The sequence below is a fragment of the Numida meleagris genome, chromosome 9 (assembly GCF_002078875.1).
Source record: "Numida meleagris isolate 19003 breed g44 Domestic line chromosome 9, NumMel1.0, whole genome shotgun sequence".
NCBI classification, from domain to species: Eukaryota; Metazoa; Chordata; class Aves; order Galliformes; family Numididae; genus Numida; species Numida meleagris.
Window position 1 is genome coordinate 7,133,621 of NC_034417.1, and position 25,467 is coordinate 7,159,087.

Here is a 25,467-nt window from a genome sequence, read left to right on the forward strand (position 1 = left end):
ATCGTTTCATGATGGCAATTTTTTTCACTCCCACCCCATGGTCTGTTCTTTTGCTCTCTCATCGGTCTGTTTTCTGTTTTATGGGACTGTTGTCTCTTTTTAGCCTTGTCCTCCCGTTTTTCGCCTCCACACTTTGGTTTCATTGCATTTCTCCCTGTCACCCACTGCTTCAATCCCTTTTTCACACGTGGCTCTCCCCCTCATCTGCTCATTCAGTGATTTTTCCTTTCATGCATTTCTAGATGATGCCTCTTGGTATGGTGGTTGATTCCCTCGTTGGCAGTCCCTGAGTCCTGTGCTGCTCCATATGCTGCAGCTCTGAGGAAGCATCAGAAAAGCACCATACTGAGCATCACTTTGTTCCAGGGTCAGAGGTTCGGATCCAGATGGCCTTAACAGGGTCAGTTCATCAGTATTTTTGTCTCTCTTTGTGCACAAACATACATACAGCCACATATGCACCAGGGGAGATTCAGATTGGACGTTAGGAAGTACTGCTTCTCCGAAAGAGTGGTCAGGCACTGGAATGGGCTGCCCAGGGAGGTGGCGGAGTCACCGACCCTGGAGGTGTTCAAGGAATGTTTAGATGTTGTGTTGAGGGACATGGTTTAGTGAGAACTATTGGTGATAGGCCGATGGTTGGACTGGATGATCTTGTAGGTCTTTTCTAACCCTGGTGATTCTATGATTCTATGATATGTATATCTGGATGTCTATATAGCAACATCTATCTGTACTTTCTATCTATACAGCTCTATACCCTTAATTATATAGACTGTATGTGATTTTAGTGAAGAGATTTGCAATGGGGAATTCATAAAGGTTTAGCTGACTGAATGTAGAGGCTCTGTACATAGCTGAAGGCTTTCTGCAGAAGTATTAGTTAAAAAACAGAAGAAGTGCTTGGTGGAGATTAACTTGGAGTACTGAGACATGGAGTGTAGTGGGATAAATGGGAGTGATATGAAAGACAGGACAAATGTGATTAATGGAAGGCAAACAAATGCAGATATCAATATAGAAAATGAAAGTGCTTAAGGGTAACATTGGTATTGATATGGGAGAAAAAGTCAAGCCTATGAAAAAAGATTACAGAGCTTTGGGAAAAAATAATCAGCTAAGAAGTCAATCCATTACAGTTATTTTTTTGACTGATAAGAATAGCAATAGGTTAGTGGTGGTCTTTTAAAAAATGACATGATTTTGGAGAAACAAGGAAGGGAGATGGCAACTGTAGAAACCAGACCTCCACAGAGGGAAGTATAGACTTTGTTAAGTAGTAAGTTGTTGATTCCAAGAGATTAAAGCATCATAACCTCTATAAATTAAGATTAAACCTCCATAGTGAGATTTTGGAAGATTTTAAGAGAAACAGAGGAGCTAGAGAATGGCAACAACGTTGGCAGGATGAAAGCTCTGAAGACAGATATGCTCTTTCCAAAAGCACTTAATATATATTTTTTCCCAAAGTAGAGTATTTTTTCTTTTTTTTTCAGACTGGAATATTTTAGAAATATACCTGCTGGTTTTGAACTTCTTATTCAATAAAGCTGTATGATTGTAGCAGGCTAAAAATGCCAAAAATATCAGCTAGAGGATCTCTGCTAGCTAGACACTCAGGCAACAGAATTACTGGTTGAAATTAAAGAGATTAGAGCCAGTAGTTTTCTAGCCAGCTTTTAGCTAACTGTTAATAAACAAAAGAGGGGTAATTTATTATATCATAAATGATTAAATGTGCTAACACTGCAACACAAAGTTCTCTTTGTGTAAAGCCCTATGGGAATGATAACATAAATGTATACTAGGGTTGCAGATTTGCAGTTTTTCTATGATCCACAACATGATTTATTTAATAGATCTATTGAAATATTTAAATCCAATCAGTACTGGATTTAAAATTCAACTACCTTTATTTGAAATAATATGAAAAGATTAGTATGTTTAGATAAGTATTTATTAGTGAACTTTTAAAGTATTTCTCCAGAGACTTAGGAAACAGAAATAAGAGATTGTGTTATATTCCTGATCCCTTAGTCCATTCATGTTTTATCACTTTTATGTTGAATTCATGTGACCTTAACAGTTGTGGTTAATTCTATAATACATAGTTGGTAACTGGGTAGAGAATAGGCTTATATTCAAGAGGACAACCAATAGCAAGATACATATGGAGCTTGAAAAATTTATCTTGTTTATCTGCAAAAAAATGCACTTGAAAGCCTAGCATTGGTATGGTCTAAGATTTATCTAGCATTTTTTGTTCATAGCTTTCCAATTTCCATTTAATTATTTTCAAAAAGTTAACTTAAGCATCGTGACTGTGATATCAGAATGTTTGTGTCATTTTGAAACAAAATGCAGATTTCAAATGGATCGATACCTGTCATCATTTTGAGCTATAGCTGGGACCTATTGCTAGTATCCCTCCGTGATTAAAGGTAGCACATCTTCATTCTTCTGTGGTTTTTAAGTGTTTCATATTTTTCTTTGTTTTAGAAGGTTTCAGTAGGTCTCAGAATTAAATGGCTCTAACAAAAATGCATGCATTACAAGATAAGTGGCTCACTGCCTTGTTGATCTTTCAGCAAAGGAGCAGGTAGAACATAGAACAAAAGAGCTGAGTAAGTATAACTGGTAGGAGTGGTTCAGGACAGAAGGCTGTGAATAGCTGTTGTGTTAGAATAGTTTATTGCAGAAGGCAGCTGAGGAGCAATATACAGTGTTTATTTTTTATTAGAACAAAGAACAGGCATTATTTAACTGTTACCTATGGCCCTCATCTGTGGGCACTAATTTCGTAATCTTCCTTCCCATCCTCCAATAAAAATATGAAAGCCTGAGATTTTTATATTGAGCTTTCCTCTTTACTATTTTAGATACATTTTTGTTCATAGTATTTTCTCATTGGGTTAGTGTCTTCAAGATTCATTATGTAAGCTTTTCCATGCCTCTCATGAAAGCTGAGACATTTAGTAGAGACCCGAATACCATCAGTAGCTAACATTGTAGGAAGAGGCATGGTTTCCATGTATGTGCTCGTTACTTGTCAGAAATAGAGGGACTATAGTATTTTCGGACAACATATTCACAATAGTATTTTTGGGCAACGTATTCTTCCACAAAAATCATTGTAAACGTACCTGGTTAGAGAGTCAGCAACAGATACAGCTGCTCAAGTGGGTTTGGTTTTGTTGGTTTTTTTTAGGCCAATGCTAAACAAATAAATAGCATAAATAACATCATGAATCTGCACAAGTCTTACCATTTTTAGACCAAGAAACATATTAAGGGCTTTATGTATTGTCCTTGCTAATGTGGTAAAACTAAATTCAACTGAACTCATATGAGAGGCCTGTAGGAAAATTCTACCTCTGCTGATTCCAACTCTAGAAGGAAATGGCTTTTACAGGACTTACTGCTGTCTGCTGCACCCTGCATACTAGGAAAGAGGGATGCTTTACTGAGGCAATAAAACACAAACTGTATCATTCTCACACGTATGCAAATTTCTTTGACCAGGACAGTCTGTACTGCTTAGATTACCCTGCTCTGGGTTAAGCAGTCATGAATAGACTGTTTACTGTACTATGTTTACATTCTCAGTTCTGTATACTGTTACTTTTCTCAGTCAACACCCACGTTTTTAGGCAAGTGAATCCAAAGCAATCCAATCCGCTCTCAAAGAACGTCTGTGTTCCTGGGGCTGCCTCTGTTGCAGCAGTGTGCCCCACAGCGCTGCCATATCTTGTCATGCACGTGACATAAGCTGCCGTTCACACCATGCCTCTTATCTGTGTGCTTCGCAAGCAGGGCATGCACAGGGCGCCTCACACAGAACAAAAACCACAGCCTGAGCAGGCTGAACCAAGTAATAAGGAAGTAAACTAGAGACAGGCTGGCTGCAGCACACACAGACGGGCAAGAGGCATAAAGCTAACAGCCAATTTTTGTCTATCTATTCTGTCTATCTATCTAGCCTTCCTAAATGTACCATGGCTTAAGTGTATTGGTGTAACCTAAGCCGCTGCAACACTTACATCTTTCACACTTGAATAGTTTTTCTGTTTTACATTTCTGCTTCATTTTTCTACTTCCAATTGCCTAGAGCAGTAAGAAGGAAAGGGATAATTTTTGGGTGAATTATAAGTGAAATTCAATACTTTGTTTTCTGAAAAGTCAATTTCATTTTTTTAGCTCCAAATAGTTACCTTAATTTTTACTTTCAAAGATTCAGTTGTTATTTTGTATTTCTATTGTGTGGAGTTCTTTAGTGGAAGTAGCAATCAATCCTGAATTCTCCCCCAGATCAGACTGATTTTAATAAAATACTTAATTCTTGTGCAATTACAGAGAAAATAACAGTGCAAGCTCATGTACAGCATTTTCAGACATTAGTGGAGTGGTAGGATCTAGACAATGTGTAGCTATTAAATCAATAATCCAGACACTGAGGGAATTCCTCAGGCAGCTGCTGGATTTTTTCCCCTAATCAGTAATAATAATCCAGCAATGTTTGAAATGGCATGATTGCATATCTGAACATAATTTTATGCTGATATTTTCTCATGGTTTTCCATTGCCTCTCTGAAGTGTAAAGAAGACCAAGTATTATGAATAGCTGTGTATTTCCCATGAAAGAACTGCTAGATGTTTGGATATATGAAGACTGCAAAAAATCTTAGGACCTTACCAACAAATATCCTAGACTGGTTTACTGTCAGTTTAGCCTATTACTGCATGTTTTGTAGCAAGGTGACACTAATGGATGTTTGTTGTTTATGTGTTAAGTGTTATGTAGCAGAACACACAGAGGAAGTATGTATGAACCAAGAGCATGGGTATCGAGGGACAACAGGGCTGGGGGATGGGCAAGCTGACCTAATAAGTCTTTTCCATCTCCACTGCCTCCAGTTCTGCTTTCATAATGGTTTTAGTTTGGTGGAAATGTTTATTCTGCTTCTAGTGGCTGTGTAGATATACGTATACAATATCTAGTTGCTAAGCTATTCTAAATTATTTTTATATAGCTATAACAAGCATACTTGGGGTTTCCAGAATGCTATGTACAAACACAAAACATTTTTCTTTGTTCTTCTCTGTTTTGCTGCAATATTGGAGCTTACTTATTTCTATGTCATCCTTTCTAACCTAATCCAAACAATAACCTTGGCTCAACAATTTAAACATATTGAATCCCCAACCAGAGTAGTTTTTCCTAGTAATACTCTGATTACAGCAGCTTTTATGTCTGAACAGGAAAGGACCTTAAACACTAAATCTCATCAGCGCTGTAAAAAATAAGTGGTGAGCATCAGTCACATTTTCTTGAAATACCACAAGTCTTTCTTGAGGCCTAATCCTTTAATCTCTGGGTTTTGGGCACTTCTGTTCTGATTACTACGGATCAAAAGGTTTGGCAAATACTCTTCCAGACCGCTCTTCAAAGTGGCCACTGTAATATTACCAGGTTATGACAGGTGTACAATTTTTTGTTGTAGGAGATGATATGTTTTTCTGGGAGGAGGAAGAAAACAACAAGCCAAACCAACCTACCTACCAAATGGAAAAAGCCCATACATACAAAAACAAAACTCAAGAAGTTAGTTTAACAGTACAACAGTCTGCCTCATTAAAAATGAATAAAAAAGCATATGGTCCAGAGCATGGCAACATCAAAGTAAAGGACAAATATCTTTCACTGATGATGGAAATACCTCCTACCGTGTAAAACACATCACTTTCTAGCTGAGACTATCACTGAAGTGCTGCTATGATGTATACAAACATTGTTCCCAAAGTAATAATTCATTTTACTGAAATTAGAAACCTTATACCATTTCCTGTCTGAAATACAGTCATGTGTGAAGTTACAATTAAAAAAGAAAAAAGAAGAAAAGTATTCTGCACCTCAACCTTAGACCAGTATCTGGCCGGTAGACTTTACTACCGGACAGTTTTCTCAGATGCTCATCGTTCTCTTCTGGGATGTACACAGCTTTTTTTCTAAAGCATGTTATTTCTTCATCCTATTTCAAACAAAAACTACAGAAGTTGAAATTCAACAATGACTCCTTCTCCCCGGGTTTCATTTCACTTATTGCAAACCAGAAATAATATTGAGCTAAATGTTTTCCTAAATATTTTTTAATTAATCATGGGAACTAAGACTGACACTTTACATGTTAGCTTTTCTGTCTAAAGAAAAAAAATCCTGTTTCGCTTAGAATTGAGGGAGGCACCAAGCTGCTATTAAGTAGAAAAGATTTTTCAAAAGAAGGACATGCTCTTGACATGGCACATTTGGGAAAAGAAACAGTCTTGTCACCCAGATGCAGAGCCCTGCAGTTAGAGCAGGAGCACCTGCAAATCTACCCATGCTATTTCCATTCATCCTGTTCTTCATTTCGGGTCTGCAGTTACTGTTACTGTCCATGGCGTTGCTGGCGAGAAATCCAGTCATGTGCTTAGCACAAAAAACCCCATAGCCTAAATGAACCAAATGTGCTTCTGTTCTGTTAATGAACATTTTATTTGCATAGGTATGCCATCACTTGTATCCTGTTCCTCTTCACTTCGAAGAGTATGTTCTGTACGTATTAAGCAGCATAAAAATCCATTAGAAAACACTTTTAGGTTATGTTGCTTTTGTGAGACTTGCCACATTGTATATTTGAGTGTGTGTGTGAAGGGTGAATGCAGATGAAGTCGCTCAAAATCGCCTTGCGGTGTTCACAACAGCAAAGCAGATCTGGCCTTTATTATCATCTTACATATTTTTATTAATTTTTCATTCAGTGCAGAGTAAGATGTAATCTAAAATATTCAGTGACTATAGTGTGGCACCACCAAGCAAGTTAATACTATCTAACAAGTACAAACAAGTTCTAAAATTTTAGAAGTGTCAATGTTAGCATTCACAAATTATATATCCCCAGTGTAGCCTTAAATTAGAATAACATGTTTTGGCATTTGCTCGTTCTATATTGTTTAATAAAAGAAATGTTAATTCATACTGTATTATCAGTTCAGCCCTTGGCTCCTCCACTTATTCCTGCTCTGTGGTAGAAAACCAGTAGCAGTGTAGTAAGATGAAGTAAAGATCCACCTACATGCTCCTGTGTTAAACTGCCAGTAAGAATGCATGTGACTTGTTAGTGCATTAAACTGCTTTGGAAAATTATTTTAGCTTATGTGAGGCACATTTTTTTTCACTAATTATAATAGTATATGTGTAGTTCAGAGTCAGGTAGAGGGAGAATGTTATTTTTGGGGGGTTTTGCTGGTTTTCATAAACAAATGCTGACAGCAGTTGTTATTATTTGCAGAGCCAGCAGAAATTCTTGTGATATTTTTCTTCTGCCATGTGAAAAAGAGATGTTATTTTAACAGCACAGTATTTGATAGCTTTTAAAAATACATGGCCTAATTTTTAAGCATGCTGAGAACCCACAATTGCAACTGAAGCCATCTCTAGTTGCAGGGTGCCCCACAGCACTCTAGGGCAGTCCTCGGATTTGAAATCCAAGTACAACATTAGTGTATGTCTCTGATGTAAGGGTGGCCTCCAGGAAAAGCACAAGTGTTTTCAACACTTGAACTACAATTGGACTGAAGCTTTTGAAAGTCACATTTACTGAACCTGTTCAAAAGCTTTGCTTACGTATCATCGCAATAATCACACTTAGTAGTAATTTGCCAGTTAGCTTAAACTAAATCAGGGCTTCAGTAATGGGAATTTGTGAGAGGGAATGCAGAGATGATGATCTGGACAAAGCTACTGTGGGACAATCAGGCACAGCTAAACACCTGCCTTTCAAATAAACCACCTTGCCATGGCAAAAATAATTCAATTGAACATCGAATTTGCAGGCTAGGCCCGTTTGGCAGTGATTTGAAGGTTTCTGCTGAATGGTCACAACTTGTTTTCCTTAGGGGAGCTAAGATTTTCCCAGGATTTGTGCTTCAGCAGGTGACAGTAAATAGATAACTGAGAAGGCCTCCTGATAAATAAATAGCATGTAGAATTTCAAATCCCTGACAAAAACAAATACATAAATACAAAGTTTCTTAGTTACACATGCAATGAAATGGAAAAATGCTCTTGCTTCTGTCCCAGCACTCCTTACAGTCCTCTTTTCCAAACAAAGTTGAACCCTCAGTTTCATGTAGATATGGTACACGCACTGAGATGTATAGGACAGATTTACAAGGAACATAGTGGCAGGCAAAAGGCTGTACATTCCTTTAAAATATATTGTCAAATAATTTATTTGCATTATTGATTTCAGTGTTCGAATGCTCTGAACCTCTGGTTAACACAGTGGGAGTGAAGAAAAAACTAGCTAGTGTTCATTTTGAATGCATTCCAAAGGCGTTCAAGTTGAAAGACCAGGCTGTGGGTTCTTTTCCCTGAAATCTGATTAAGAGAAAAAGATCCATTGGAATAGCTATTTTGTTTACTTACATATGGACCATCTTTACCAGCGTTTGCCACTCCGATTTTGCAAGGTCATGCCACTGCATAAGGAACAGCCAATGGAATGTAGAGATAAAAAAACAACTCATTGTTAGCAAAAAAAAGAGCTGAGTTCTCGCTGTAAACAGCTTCAATAGTGAAAATACTCATTGTAAAATCATTTCTAGTTTGAATAAATTAAACATTTCACACGTAAATATTAGGAATAAAGTTAAATTTAATCCATTTTAAATGACAAAACCATTATGTTAGGCAGCTATAGTTATAACCACAATTCTGTAGTGCTTCACATAGTTATAACCACATTTCTGCTGTGCTGCGTTTCATTGTATATTGAATCTTGAAATGTATTTAAATAGAATTAAACTCAAAATAATCAAATTCTACTGAGGCTGATATAGACTTTTGTCATGCCTCCACAACGGTGACTTCACTTTTGTGAAGATCACCTGCCTGTCATTTCTTAAACAGCCAGAACTAACAGCTGTGTTGTAAATGATAGCCTTAGTGCAAACTTAAAGTTCCAAAGTGCTCTAAAACAAAATAAATGATACCGTGCAATGTGAAAAGCTGCTGTATTCGCTGTAGAGACGATGTTTGGAGAGGAAGCTGTTACCTCTGACATGAGTGAGTTTCAATGTATTCGGTTTTAATACATTTGATGTAAAGTTGCTGAAGTTTCTGAATCTTTCTCCTTAGTTTTATTTTAAACCTCAGAAGAGAAAATTATAGTTTCAATTTAAAATCTTATTAAGTGAATATCAAATACAGTAAAATCACCTTAATTGTTTTTGATAAACTAACTGTTAGCAGAGAACTTTGTGTTTCTGGAACAATATAATCAGGGGTTTGCTCACATACAGCATTGCTGGTGAAAGAGAAAAAAAGAAGGCAATAACAGTAACAAATACGTTATTTTTCCTCTTTATCCTTTAAGTCAGTACAATATGAACAGCAGCCAGGCATCCTTTCCCTGTGTTGCTCTGACACCGTGACTAAGTGCTGGAGAAACCACCTCTACTAAGGTTGTGGTTTATTTTCCAAGCAGCTTTAGCAAATGTGTTGACATTAGCAGTAAAACTGCAAATGATGTTGTTCCATACGATGTATAATTGCGTTTTTCCTTATGTGGTCAGCTGCCCAATAGGAAATGGAATGTTGAGCACTTTACAAAGGAGTGTTGAGGTTTGCGTCGGAGTTTTACAAAGCTACCTATGTGACAATGATGGCTGATGATCTGGCAGGGCTACAGGATCTACTGCTTATGTATAACAACTAAAACATATTTTTCCCTACCTGTACAGTATTTTTGTAGATCTCCTCTGAAAATACTTGAGTTTTCGTGGAGATCGATGTCAAACTGGAACTCTGTTTCAGGAAAGTGGTTAAGCTCACATACAGAGCTAAGCATGAGAGCTCTTATCTAACTACGCTACTGAACCAGATTTCTAACTTTGTTTCATCCCCTTTTGAATGGAAATTGATCCATCTGAACTACTGCTCATGATAAGCAAAATATATCTTTGTTTCTAGGAAGACGTGCTAGTTGAGCTCATATTTGTCTTTAAAGTTTAGTTTCTCCAAGCAAACTTCAGGGAATAGTTTAATTTGTGTGTGGGTTACAGTAGAATAAATTTTGTAATGAATATATAGGAGACAGGAGAAGCATATCTAGCATTCCTGAAGGTAATATGAAGTGCCCTATTTCATTGTTTGATCTATGACTATGCTGTGCTGTTTGAGTTCATATATGAGGTTGTTTTTTTTAAAAAAAAAGACCTCAGGCAAGCCCTTTACAACCTATAATCTTCCATTTCTTTAGCTTAACCATTTTTCAAGTTTTTCAATTCTGTATCTTCTTTTGTATTTATGGCACAGGGACTACCTTTGGGATTGATCCTGCGTAGTCTAAATTCTTTTCGGTGTAGGCACAGAGTAGATCTGAGCTCATTAACGCAAATTTCCACTCTTGTATCTCACGATACTTGGGTCTAGGTGGCTTTAACATTCAACCTGGAGCTACCACATTGTTACTGCCTCTGGTTCAGCTCCTCGAGAGCACTAGTCTGGAGACAGTTCATGTTAAAACAAAGCTTTAGTGTTCTAGGCCAACTGGTTCCCAGACATCCACCACAAAAGCAGGTGGAAGTGCAGAAAGCGGCAGAAATTGTGAGAAATTGCTTCTTTGGCTGAGGGAGAAAAGATGAAGAACAGAACCCACATTTCTTTATTAACACCAAAGGGTCTGACAACCCCAATCTGTTACCACATAAGCACAGTTAGAGAATACCAGCCATCATGCTTAAATTTCAAGGGCATATATTCATAACAGCCTTTCCTCAGTAAAAAAAAAAAAACATTCTGGTGCTCTTTCTAAGTTTGATTTCTGCTGAAAATTATGAATCTTAAAGGCTGGATGCAGCTGAACTCTCTGGCTAAGGCCGATTCTTTTGTTTGTTTGTCTGTACTTTGACCAAAGGATTACATTGACAGATTCCCAGGATCTAAAGTTGTATTTAACTGGTTTACAAAGCTACATACCTTATTTGATTGTGAAAGAAGGAAATGAAAGTGACCATTTCTATATCATCTGATACCTATTTGCAGAGAGCAGAAATTACTGTCTAGCCTGCTTCCCCAGGAAAGCCTACCCGATTGCTTAATGTGTCACATAACTGTACGGTACAAAAACATGCAGCATAGCTACTCAAAATATCAAAAAAGCACCAACGAGCAGTAATACGTGTCAGTAGAATAATAGGAATTAGAATAGCCCCTGCACCACCGTAGCCGAAGGTAATTTCACTGGCAATTGTCAAACTGAGCTGAACTGGCAACCAAAGGAATGTGTGTTTGTAATCCATTGCTGTGCACTTGCAGTAAAGGAGGGACTCAGACATGGCACACTCCGACAGTATCACCTCTTTCACATTCACTCAGACTGTACAGTACCCTGCATTTTTTCTCTTTGCATTTTTGGTCGCAGCTCACACATCTGTGAATCATTCAAGGGGAAATTTTGAGAGATGTCAGGTCAATCCAGGTTCACTCACTGTATGTCCTTAGAAAGCCAGAAATTCTGGTGTGTAAACAATGGGGGAGGGGAAGGGAAGGTTTAACAAGGCAGATGGAGTTAATCTTTTTTCTAAATATTGCATATAATTTGGTTTTCTGATTACACAATAAACTATTGTTGTATTTTCTTTAATTCAGTTATACAAACACAGCAGCCAATTAATATTCCTGCACTGCGTGTGTTATGAAGGATGCAAAGAGAAAACCTTTGTTTTTCTGCTGCTAAAGGAGCTGTTTAAGTTAAACCGTATTCCTCTACACGGCAACAGCAAAGTAAATGACAGCATTAATTCAATCCAGAATGCCTGATAAATTGAGAGGGGTTGTTTACCTCGTGTATTAAAAAGTCTCCTGGGGATGGATTTTATTGCGATCTGCATAGTCATCCATCTTCCCATACTGTCTACGCTTATGCTTGCGAGTAAAACATATACAGTAATTTAGTATTCAGATAATCCCACAGCTATAATCCAGACAGATTTAGCTCAAATTCCTCCAGGATTTCTATTATCTAGTTCTAGTAGTGTGGTGTTGACTGGATATTTTAAATTGCTGCAAATGCTTTTTCTCTGCAATAAACAACATAGTTTGGTGATCTCATAATTGAAGTTGTGGATTCTTCCTGGCATTAACCACATGTAAAAGTGTATCTTTGTGCGGACAGTGATTGCACAGCTGGAGCGTGGTTCTAATGGATTCCAGCTATTTGACTACATACCACATAAGATCATGCAGCGTTTATGTGAAAATCAATGTAAAATATACCTTCCTTCTAGTAATGAGGATAATCTGAAGAGTGTTCATCTCCACACATGATCTATTTGAAAGTGAACAGCTTCAATTTCAATAATGATTTGCTGCACTATAGTATATAATGTAACAGTATAGAGCCTGGCTTTCTTACAGCACTTTTCATGAGCAGATCAGAGAGCTTTTATTGTTTTCAGTTTCCTCAGACATAACTTCTAGTCTTTCTCATTCAGTAGTTTCTAGAAAAAGGGGGAGTTCTGGGGGGAGGGAGAGCATCGCTATCTGCATGAAATGAGGGGATATTAAGTCCTAATGCAGTAGATACCTTTCACAGTAGACCGCCCTTTGTCGTAGGTCCCTCTGATTAATTGCAAATGTATTCAGGGGAGCAGAGCAGACATTGTAGAGAGAGTCCAAATGTGCTTGTACCAAAAATGCCAGCCCTCCCACACTTGCTAGCATTGGTGAAGCTGCAGGAGCAAGAATGCTTATGTGGGAGATTTTTAGGAGAGAAATGAACTGTGGAGAAAATCTTAAAGCTGCAGCTTTTAAAAGAGCAGTCTGAATGAGAGTGCCTGAACAGAGGCAAGCTGCAGAGCAGGGCAGCGCATGCAGTGTGCTCTGCCTAGCAATTGTGTTGCAAATGCACGAGGTACATTATTAACTCCCAGGCCAGGTCTTTTGGGAAGAGGCATGTGCACATTTGGCAATAACATGATGCTAAGATTGTTTTCCACAAGTGTCTGATAATTTTTAAAAAAGCAAACTATTTGGAACCACTTGTGGGATGCCTTGTGTCATATTGTTGCTCCCCAGACAAGGATTCAGATGCCAGCTCACTGGGAGAATTCAGGGATGCTCCTCTGAAACAATTGTGCTGTGTTTCAGGTACCTTTTCTCACCATGCAATATTGCCAGCTCCACAAACACTACAAACCTTAAAAGAGAATTTGAATGTGTAGAGAGAGATAGCACTCTCATATAATCACTTGTGATAAAGCTATTTGGGATATAAAACCTATTTCTTAGTCTCCAAACTGCAGATTTGACAAAACTATGAAAAAAATATCTAAAGCATGAATGAGAGAGATTCTTTTACATCTAATAATCACACTTTTGGGTGGAAACCCTCCAAAAGAAACACACTGTGTATACGCAGCAGTACTTTCGGTTTCATATGTGCTGTGAGTTATTCTTTGCACTAAATACTATAGTAATTGGGTTTCAGATGCAGCAGTGCTTACGTACTTGCAATGAAACAGAAACTAACAGAGCGTTCACTCGCTTCACCCATCTGCTGCGCTGGTAAAGCAGTGGGCCTTCTCCTATTGCACTGAAAAGAAAGCCCCCACTTCTAGGGAGATAAATGATATTTATGCTGAAATATCTATCAATATCCAAGTTTGATCCCCAGTAAGTCACAACTATGAAGCTGTAAAGCCGGTGAGATGGAAAAGCAATCCGATAGCTCTTAAACTGCTCTTTCTTCCAGACGGTGCCCGGGACACCAGGACACCAGCTGTTGCCCCTGGTTGAAACAGTGTTTGGAGTTTTCAAGCCTCAATTCTTTTCTTAAAAGAATTTCCTTAGACCGCTAAAAGCTGGTGTCAGAAACTCAGACGAGTGGATTTTAAAATAGATTTGACATGATTATGTCATAACTGTATTTTTACTTGTAAAGAAATGTAAAACAATTTTAAATTTTGTGATCTGCATGAGGAACCTGCAAATGCACCCACAAGCCTTCTCGTTGCTGCACATAGTACTTTTTTCCACCTTATTATATCTCAATTCCTCTTTCAGCAATTAGTTTGCATCATGCTCTGGACACTTTTCCTCACGCCATTCGGATTTTCACTTGCTAATGCAAATGCATCTTAAAATATCATCTTCCCAAGTTATTAGATCCAGGGCTTGGTGACGCATACTGGACTTAGCTGAAGCATCAGGGTAGCAAAGAAAGACCAAGACACGAAGGAGCGCCAAGTAAATATTGATGTGCTGATATTATGACTGAGCTATGATTATTTTGTAACTTGCCTATACTTTCAGAAATGAAGGGAGAAAGTTTGAAAAGTAGAGTAATATTTTTATATGGCCATGAAGTGACCATGTACTGTGATCATAGATCTTTCCATTCAAGAAAACAGTCAAAATTTAAAAAAAAAATCAGAACAAAAAAAATAAAATATCTTACAGTGGGACAAGTCTGGTATGTTTAAATGTCACATCAGTACATTCCATGTCTGCATATGTAATTTGAGATTAAATGTGCTGTGAATAAAATTAAAAGCAGCATATTTTCTAACTATTTACCAGGCATTTATGTGGTAAAAAATTGTTTCCCTTTTGTCAGTTAGATTGCTAGTAATAAAGTTCTGTATCTCTGACATGACAATATTTGTTCTCAGAGATGGTTGTGACACTGTATCATCCCCTATAAGCTGCAACAGTTTGAATGGGACAGAATTTGGGCCTTCAACGTGTAGTTAATCACTCTGCAAACCGTTAGCAGGGCTGATACCTTCCTGCCCCCTGCTCTACCTCAGAGCCGGAAGGAAAAGGCAACTCAAAGTCAAACTGCTCAACTGTTGTAACTCTGGAAAGATTTTCTGTGCAAGAAGTTGCCATTTGCACAATCATCCCTTTCCTCTTTGAGCTGCCAACAGCCAGAAAGTACCATGCCCTTCTCTCTGCCTTGCAGAGTGAGGAATCTCAAACATGGCTTTGGTAGCTGTGCCCGACTGTTTTAACCCATTGAGGTATTTTCTAAAGATGTTCTTATTTCCATGTGCTTGGCTGGTGTTATGGTGACCATGAGTGTATCAAGTTACTGGTATGGGAGTAGCCCTGCCAGGAAACCAGAGGGCACGTTCAGTGCAAACTGTTTTTAGAAGCCTAAATAGGCACAGCTCTAAGTTGGGTGCCTGCTGTGTTAATAAAAGGACTCAACATTACTTCTGTCCAACCTACCTCCTGATCGTGGGCAGAACACAGCCTATATCCGTGGAAAGGATTACTCCCAGATTGATACCACACTTGGCTAACTGGCCCTTACAGCACCATGTAAATAGCTGTATTCTTAAACTTGGCTTAGACAGTTGGATTCTTGAGCTTGGATTCTGCCAGAATTCAGAGAGAGGACTTCTTAAAAACCTGAAAGGAGAAGTAAACAAAACCTAACAACAAAAAACCAAACCTCCTAGCACGGGAAATTTTAATTAACACAATGTGATCAACTTGTTCTGCTGGTTAGAGTGAAAATGATGAGCAGAGGGAAAGCTTCCCCTACTTCCTCTCTTCGTGGTATTGAAAGAGATCTATTCCTTGCTTCCTGAAGGGAAGAAAGCAATCTGCCACAGGAAAATCAAGTTAGCAAGGTGACCTATTTGTTTATTTATGTTATTCTTATATAAAACACCCAGGTCTGAAGTGGACTGGTTTGTAAACTGAGCTGCTCCAGTATAGCATATTCACACTAAAACTGCTGAAAACCTCAGAGAGCTATTCCAAACAGTAAAGTCCGGGATTTTATCCATTTTAATAGCCACATTTGCTCCTATGCCTAAATCATACCAGTTGTAAACTAACAGCTTTTATCTGAATTTCCATATTTTCACACATAAGATTTATTAAAAAGCTATTTAAATCTATCAGACATCTCTTGAATTCACTTTAAAAATAACAGGGGACATGAAATCCTTTCTCATATTGATGTTTACTCTGTTTTTCTTTTGAATTGTTAGAGAAATGTTAGAAGCCTGTGACTATGAGAACAGCTGTTTCTTGGCTGTATGTGGTGTTGATTTGTAAGAGCAGTGATATTGTAACTGTTAAACTAATTAGAAAATTTGGCAATAAACCATTAAGATGTTGATAAAGCATCTTGATAAACCATGTAATTCTTTTACTATCTGAACTGATTTGCTGTTGACTTCTTTGCTGTTTGAGAATCTAACCCAAACATGTTGGTTAAGACCACAAAGATCACTGTGGATACAGAGAAGATGACAGCCACCAATGCTGACTCATTCACTGCCACGCTCATCTGACATGGGAACCCGCCACTCCCCCTCCACTCCCATTCCCATGTTGTTAGCTGTCCAGGGACTGGATTCCCTTAAAAGCTTCATCCCCATCTCATGGTACCTTTCCTTATAGCTAAATGTTGGCTCTTTGCTAAACTCATTGCCTGGATGAGACAAGTATAAGATTTCAGCCAGATGGATTGTGAGCAACATTTTCTTTTCAAATATTCTTGGCTCCAATCCCACAGAAGTTGCTTCGATCCAACAGAATAAAATCCTGTCCTTCAGACAGATGGGCCAGTCACTTTACATGAGCATGCAATGTAATTATCTTGTATGTTCCCTATAACAGGTATTCTACACAGAGCTTCTGTTTTCCACATGAAATCTGGATATGATACTGTCTTCAAGATCACACACTGCAAATTTCCTACAAAGGTAAGAGGAGGTGTTAAGAATTTGGACCTGTGTATAGTATGATAAACAAAGAGAATTAAACAGTCTTTCATTTCATACATTTCACCATGACAATAAAAAATAATGTGTGTGTTCCACTGAGCTCTGTGCAGGTGTGGAGAACTCCCTGTGAAGATTATAAACATGTTCAATCCAAATAGACAATATAACTTTTTTTCCAACTTGACTCAGATTATAAAATGAATGAGATTTAGTCCCCGAGTCCTTACTGAGTAATTCTGCAATCACATATTCATGATGAGAAAGACCTTTCAGTGGGATTCTTTGCAAAATAAGACTTTGTCAGCTACTGGAAGAGGGATCACTGCAGATATAGTAACATTTTGCTGCTATGTAAAAGCAGTGCAAAGCTGCCTTGCATCTCTGTTAATTAGATTGTAGCAGACAAAGAAACATAACAGAATTACTAGTGGAAGTATTTGTCAACTGTTATAAAGTGAAAGTGATCTTGATATATGAGCAGTGTTGGGAGGAACCACCCGTGAGAAAACTGAAAACAGACCTGTGCACACAGAATTCTTGTTCTACAGGAAGTAGTGGGAGTAAGTATGTGAAAAAGAGCTGTTCACAAATCAGTATCCCAGGGAGCTCTCTGAATGAGTTTTCCTGCATTTTGTGGTATTCTATAAGGAGAAAGATCCTCTTTCTCCTTCTTGTGCCTTTTTATGTCACTAACTGTGCACACAATGCCACACATGTACCAGTTCACTCTGGTTCATCAGTAGAGGATGCAGAGTAGGATCAGGTGAAAAATAAAGGATCTAGTCCATGATGGTGGTTACAACTATAAATCTTAATGCAAAATAGTGTTAACGGTTAAAAACAAAGGTTTTCTCAAAATGATCTTGTTACATAATAGGACACAAAGAAATGGTCTCAAATTGCACCAGAGCAGGTTTAGATTAGATGCTGGGGAGAATTTCTCTGTGGAGAGGATGATCAAACATTGGAAAGAGCTGCCATGGGAAGTGGTGGAGCCCCTTTCCCTGGAGATATTTAAGAGACGTGTGGTCATGGCATTAAGTGACCTGCTTTAGTGATGAGATTTGATAGGTCTGGTTTGACCTCATGATCTTGAAGGTCTTTTCCAACCTAGATGATTCTATGGTTCTATGATTAAAATCTTTCCAAAATGTAGCCTGATGGACGCTAGAGATACTTTTGCATTGCCTTCAGTCACACGTTAATTAGATTCATGAACAGTTTTCATAACGACGTCCACAGCTTGCAAAAGATTTGTATTCCAAGTGCATGTGTAGACCCCATTGTTCCAGATTGTACTTCTTTCCTGAAGCATGCACTGACAAGCCCTTCAGTATGTTTATTACTGTACAAAATTGTGACCCAACTAATGTTTATTACTGGCTGTGCATTGGGTCAGTGCGGAGTTTCACCACAAGCAGGTAGATTCTTGAAGGGTCATGCCTGCAGGGCACTATCCCTTACAGATCATCGTAGTAGGGAAAAAAAACTCTATTTTGATAAAGATGCCCTGAGCTCCCACCTCTGCCTCGGGTGAGAGTAGGCAGAGTGACAAGTCCTGTCTGTGTACTCTCCAAGCGTAGCCACTCTTGATTTGTAGCTGACCTTTTTCCAGAGCTCTGGGATGGAGGAAATCCTAGTCATGCCTTGCCTCATTCCATATAGATGCACTAAGGCTAACTTCAATTACTGCTGTATTATGTTGAATAATTAAGTCTATGTAACATCATTATGTATGCATGCATTATACCTATGTTCTCAGAGCAAAGATGCATCCATAAGCATATGTACCAGACTGCTACTTACATAGAAGACAAATTATATTTATTCTATGTTAATTAATACTGCAGGTGGAATTTCTTGCTGTTTAAAATACCTTGCATGTCCATTTTTAAAATCTAAATACACACATACAGATTCTTTTTGTTTTAACAGATGGTGGTTGTATTTTATCTCCTTTCAACAAGTTTGTTCAAGTACTATCCTGTGTATCTTGAATCTAAATGTCATTATTGTATTTCTGTTTCTACTTAAATTAAGTTAATCAATTTAATTAATCAGTTTCAAGATGGAAAGCAAACAATGGTGCTGAACTTCCAGGGACTTTGGGGAGTCTACAGGTATTGGCTTCATTGGCCATCTCCTTTATTTATAGTTTGTTTTTCCTTAGCTGCTTGCTTCAGATTAACATTACACATTAAGAAGTGGGGCCACCAGTGACATTTTACTATTCAGTGTAACTTGCTCAGAAACGTTGCTTGAGATACGTGGTCTTTGCCATTCTGTTCTTACACTGGAACATTTCTGCCTTGAAACATATATACATATACGTGGCTAGAAACAAAAACGCTATGGCATTATCATGGATATTAAACCTTGTTGCTTTAAGGGACGCCCTGAACAAAACTAGGCCAAAAACTTGACCTATTTTAAAAGACACGGCAATCTGTTCTTTTAAAAAATCATTCACACTTCATTGAGTCCTTCTTTCTCTCTTACACCATGAAAAATATCCTACAATATCAACATTCAGAACTATTCTATCTCTGTACACAGTTTCCTGAACATGTACTGCAAGCTGAAGTCTCCAGTTTGACAATTTAATTTTTCTCCATCACTGATTTTGGAAAAGAAATCATCTTAAAAAGTAGCAAATGCCTAAACTGAACTAATTAGCTAATTAAAATGGCTATATCAGAGCACTTTCTCCCTAGCATTAACTGCGATGAATCCATGTGGCAACCAAAAGGTCTTAGAATCCATAAAAGATTTTTGCTTCTAGAGGCTTCCATGTCTTGAATTTGAAAACTAGGAGCAGAGAGCCATATTTCTCAGTTATTTTGTAGTTTGAAATCTGGCTGTGAAACTCTGTTTACTTTGTGTTGGATTCCTGCCAGGGGAGGCCTGGTTTTAGCAGATGGTTGTGGAGTGGAGGCCAGACATTTCCTGCTGCATCCTGACCAGGCACCAATAGCACTGCTCGTGGTCACAGGCACTGCTGCCACCAATGCTGACGGTGCAGTGCCTGCTGGGAGGAACTCTGTGGAGGGTTGCATGAAGTGGGCCTTCAGGCTAAAGGCTGCGTGGAAGAGAAGATCCTGACAGCTTGGAGTACTTGCATGAATAGACATGGTCCTTGGAGAGGGTAGAGTTATGTGCCAATAGATGAGCAGGAGAAGGGTTGAAGTTTTGACCAAAAAGAACAGAAGTATTAAAAACAGAGACATGAGCTAGTAGTGATGAGAGATGACTGCTTTGATCTTAGACTGTACAGGACTGTCTTGTCAAGGATAGGGAGCTTTAAGAAGAAATAGATGAGACAAAACATGAGACTATGGCATTGTATTGGGTTGTGAGGCTACCTGTCTGCTCTGTGGGCACAATGTGCAGGCAGAGTTTTCCTTTCCCTCCATTTTTGAGGACAACTGTGAGAACAAAAATCTTGACTGTGTCCCCAGGCTGGTGATGACAAGCCACTTCCTGCTTGTAAGATGAAGAATCGAAGGGCAACTGCTGTAATTGCAAGCACTTCTGTATCCTGGATCATCGTCTTGTCCATTTACATACAGGAGAAAATGCAAACAAATTACTCAGGATGCTTGGAAATCCTCCAGGATTCCTTCAGGCACCAATTTAGGACATCCATTGTTTACATGGAAATGCAGCTCTTGAACGAACGTAACTGAAATTCATGGTTTCTTGTACTGGAGTCTGTTCTGCTTGGCTCTGAGTCTGCGCATTTGGTGCTCTCCATCCTCTATCATATCTACATTACCATGTTATGCAGTGACCTTAACTGGGTCCTGATTATCTGCCAGTGGCCACTGATGCACATGATGAGGCAATTCACAGGAGGTACACCTGCAAACAGGAGCTGTCCTGGTCCTTGCAGTCAGCTATTGCAGGTAGGCAACATTTACTTCTGAATACCTTTCCAGATTACTACTGAACTTCATCAGGAAAAAAAATAAGGATGGAGGAGTTGTGTTGTTTGCTTTGTTACGTGAAACTTGCATATATTTCTCTCTCTTTATCTTTGATTCTGTCAGTCTCCCTAAAACTGAGCCTCTGGGTCAGCACAAAAGACAAATGAAGGACAAAGCATCTGTACAGTGGTCTAACTGAAAATATTTTTACCCCTAACTTCTACCAGTGACGTTATCAAATATTCAGTAACACTGAAAATGAAAGGATGTCTGTTTGAAACGTGACTCAGCTAAGCATCAAACTCTGGTGTTTCTTTCAATGACAGCCTTCCTTCCTACTCATCAGCCTTGTACAGGACAGTCTGAATCATCACTTTCATGACCCACTGTCCCCTTTTAAGTAGTTTTCTTAGTCTACAGTAGTTGGTGCTTTTTCCTTCTTTACTGACTTATTTCAGCTTGAGAACAGCTACGCAGTACATAGAAACACCATACTCATAACTTTTTCAAGCTCAGCAGCTAAGTCCATCTGAAATTCCATTGAGACAAAGATTTATTGCACTGAAAAGGAGAAGATTATAGAAACAAAAAGTTTCAAACTGTCTGTATCATCAAAGAACCTGGATGGACCTTGGAAATTGAATTGGATTATTGTGACTTCCAGAATGTAAACAATCTGTGTATTATTCCAGCATAACACCACACTCCTCATCTGCCCTACCAGGGCAAGCTGTATCCAGGCCTGTGTGAGCCTAGGCCATCGCTGTCTTGCGTCTGGTGATTGTCTACAGTCATACAGAGTCAGGGCTGCATATCCATTTCACTAGCATCTTAAACTGCCTTGCAGAGATATAAAAGACTACATGGACAGCAAAGCAGAGAAGAACTGGAGACAGTGAGGATGGTTTCCAAGAAAACAGTCTCTGTAACAGAGTCAGTGTGGTAGCTAATACTTCTCCTTTGCTGGAGATGGACTTGTGATTGTGGGGCCTGCTTCATACTTCCTTATGTTTCCCATTATTTGCCAGGTTGCAATACTACCTACACCACACGCTGCTCACACCCACTCCACACAGATGCTTCAAGAACCAGCAAAGTTCAGCAAACTCTTGGTCAAGCAGGCTTTCCTGCTTTTTTAGAATTAAAATACCCCCTTTTTCACTGTCGGATTTGAACACAGCCCAATCTCTCCTGTCAGTTATCATGACATGAGTTTGAAGGTTTTCTAGGTAAACTGGATTCTTTTTTTAAATGATTGAAAACATACAAGCTGAAGGATATATTAAAATTGGTTAGGGGTACGATTAGTTATTTCATTTCCATTTTACTAGTGCTGCACATGAACAGAGGTAACAAAATAAAGAAAATCGGAGGGAGTTGTCTTGGGCATAGCTCAGGAGATATGGTGACATACATCTCCAGGGGAGAAGAGCTGCAAAAAAGGCATCAAAATGGAGTTCACTGAACCAATGTTTAAAGCTTTTGGAAAGTGTCTTTTTTAGCAAGGCTTTAAAGTCAATTATCCTCACAAAATTTGTTTTATGCTTGTCTTGAGGATAAAGATAGCAGGATTTCATTATTTATCTGCCTCTTACCCTCAGTTTAGTCTCTGAATGTGCACATCTCTTCTTGGCCCCATGTTAGACATAAGATGGCAGATCTCTCTCAGCTGACAGGAAACAGGGAAGAGCACCCACCCTCGGTACTGGCTGCTCGGAAATGGCAGCAAGACATTACTCCTTGAAAGCGTGAGACAGTGTATTCCCCAACTGTCAGACACAATTAATAACAGGGAAGAAAAACAAAACAAAACAAAATAATGAAGAATAGGTTAGTCTATATTTAAGCACAACTTTTCCCCTCAGAGAGGGCTTATGTTAGACCTGAAGCAACAGAAATGGAGGAAAAAAAAACAGATTTGGAATCTGCAAAATCTGTCTGCAGAAGGGGAATGCCTGGGAACAGGGGCATAAGATCAGAAAGCCCTTTGCCTACCTCGTCTGAGCTGAGCTGCTGCACTCCTTAAAAATAGACATTTGGAAAATGGGAAAGAAAATTAAGATTCCAGTCCTGAAAATGCTGCTCAGGCTTCTGGCATGTTCAGACTTAAGCACATACTTTTGTTTACAGTAATGGGACCTACAATTAACCTCTTCATATTAATTTTCATGTGTCTTTTTATACTGTGATGACCAGAAGCCTCAATCTACATGTCCAATAAAGGCATTCAAAGCCTCCAGGTACAAGGACTCCAATAGAGGGTTACAGTGGTGTTTGGTGGATATTCTTGGAAGGTCTTCAGTGTTTTGTCAGCTCATCTGAGTCCAGGTTCGTCTCTTAGCAGTTAAATAATCCTCCTCACTGTATTCAGGATAATTGTGTCAGCTCAAGTTCCTCTTTGAACGATTATTCTGGATCTGTTTCTTCTTTTCTTTAGTTGCATATAACCATGCAAGCTGCATATAAGGAGCTGCCATTTTTCTTTCATGCATTTTGCAAAGACTACATGAAATTCGAAGCTAGTTCCACTGGTTGTGTAAGAGTCAGCTAAGCTGGATTCCATGTATTGACCTAACTAATACATAAAGGGGAAAAGCCCTCACTCACTGTCAATACAGGTATACAAAAACCTGGGCCAAACCCTGTGCTCAGACACACTACGGGAATGTGAGAAAAGCACTGGAGCTATTTCTAAAATGAAAAAAGCTTTTGGAGAGCAGAGTGTGGCCCTTTGTGCTGTTGCTATTGGATTCTATAACAGACCTCTCTGGATTTTGCTCTTTAAAACATTTGCAGCAATAACACCTACTGGCCAAATCTGTCATTAGGGGAACCCAAATTTATTTTGGGCCTCTATACGTTCCCATCACAACTAGTCAAATCCAGCAACAGGAACAGGCTTGCAGTTGAAAGGCTTCACGCCAGAAAAGCACAGGAAAAAAAAATATTTTGTAAAAAAAGGTGAATTGGTGGTGAGATATGGGAGTGCAGGCATAAGTTTGAGGCCTAGAGACCACTTCCACCACAAAAATGCAACCTGGGACTCTGGCCCACTTAACTCATCTCGGTGCCAGTTTAATCCCATTCTGCCCTCCAGAACCAGGTGTGGTTGCAGGGTGGCAGTGGTGGTGTAAGGGTGCCAGCATGTGCTCGGTGCAGCAGGTTTTGCAGAACAGATGTGACTAATTTCTTTTTTGGTCATATGATGCCGATACAGCTATAAATAAGTATGACTACAATTTGACATTGCTGGGAACTAAATTAACAAGGAACTAAATAATAAATTTGTCTTCCAAGTGCCGGTTGTGACTGAAAGCAATGCTAAAATTATATATATTTTTCCAATTTATTGTAATAGTCCGTGGTCCTGCAAACATGATGCACATCTGTTGAACCTTACTCTGATATGCAGGCCCATCAGTTTCGATCAGTGAGAACATTTTTAGGCCTGGGATCCAAGTGGGGTAAGCTCTGCCTCAGATTTCAAAGGGTCAAACCACAGATCTCAGCAGAGGCAGCTGATAAACAAAACTAGAAAATATCACCAGGATCAGCTTGGTCATATCGCACAAGGTTACGTGCGTGTTGATCAAAAAGCATTGCAGTTGGGGATTTTAAGTTGATAGCCTTTCTGTTTACTTCTGATTACAATTTTTACTTGTATTTATATTCACTTCTTGGATACCCTTCAGAAATTTCCAATCAAAGTAAAAAAAGAAAAAAATGCTTTTAGTAAGAAGCCAGAACAAGAGAGCATCATTTTGTGATTCTGATTAGAGGTTTTCTGAGAAGAAAATCCCCGTCACTGCCATAGCCGTTAACATTCTGGCTTTGGGACAGTGGAAATGTAAGCGAGTATTTAAGAACTCCTGCTTTGTTTGGTGACAGTCATCTACAAACGCTCATCTCCTACACTGAGCAATGGTGTGTGTATTTACTTTATTGGTGGTGTGTAGGCCTACATTTTCAGGGATCATTGCAGGCCAGGAAGGCACCCGTTTATCCTCGGGTACAGCGTAGGAAGGTGCTGGGGTGCCCATCCTTCTGCCCAGGCCGAGCAGGGTCCCCCTGAGTCCGGGATGAAGCTTACCAGGCCGGGTGCCCTATGCTGCAGGGGGGCACGGGATGGGGTCTGCACCCCAAAGATGAAAGACTGCCACGGTCGGGGCTCGGGTTGCCTGAGAACATTGGGGGAAGGAGAGAGAGGCACGCCTAGGGCCATTTGGGGGTTTTGTGATTGTTTGGCACTGGTTTAAATCAGATGGAAAATGGTGATTTCCTGTTCGGACGCTACTGGAATTGGAAGGATTGGGAAGAGAGGAGCAGTGGAAGCGCAGAGAAGCGGCTTTTGGTGTTGACGAGGGGCTGCCGGCGCTGCGGGACGCGAGCAGGCCGGGACGAGGGGCAGCCCCTCCGCCTTGGCGGCGGCTTCGTCGGGGAGCAGCGAGGGCTGTGTGCGCGCTAACGGCGTGCGTTTCCGAGCGCTGTTTACAAACACCGCCGGGCTCCGGAGGATGGGCGGCTGCGCGGAGCACCCGGAGGGCGAGAGGTGCGGGGCGGGCGGCTGATGTAATGCTGCGCGCCGCGGGAGGGGCTCACGTGTCCGCAGCGACAGCTCCGCGCTCGGCGCTGCCCCTGACACTCGCGCCCGGCTCCGCGCGTGCCGCACATCGGTGCGCGTACACGCGTCCTCCTTCGTCGTGCCGGCGGCCCGCCCGAGCCCGGCACCCCCAGGCCGGCCCGGGGCTGC

At 39.6% G+C, this 25,467-nt stretch overlaps 1 protein-coding gene across 1 annotated transcript in view; it reads left to right on the forward strand.

Moving 5' to 3' along the window:
* The window catches only part of RFX7 (regulatory factor X7), an 80,868-nt gene that overhangs the window by 215 nt on the left and 55,186 nt on the right, over positions 1-25,467 (forward strand). The window contains exons 2-3 of the mRNA XM_021407211.1: positions 243-400; positions 16,685-16,770. Coding sequence (XP_021262886.1) covers positions 16,727-16,770 — 44 coding nt within the window. The 5' untranslated portion in view covers positions 243-400; positions 16,685-16,726. The remainder of the gene's footprint in view (positions 1-242; positions 401-16,684; positions 16,771-25,467) is intronic.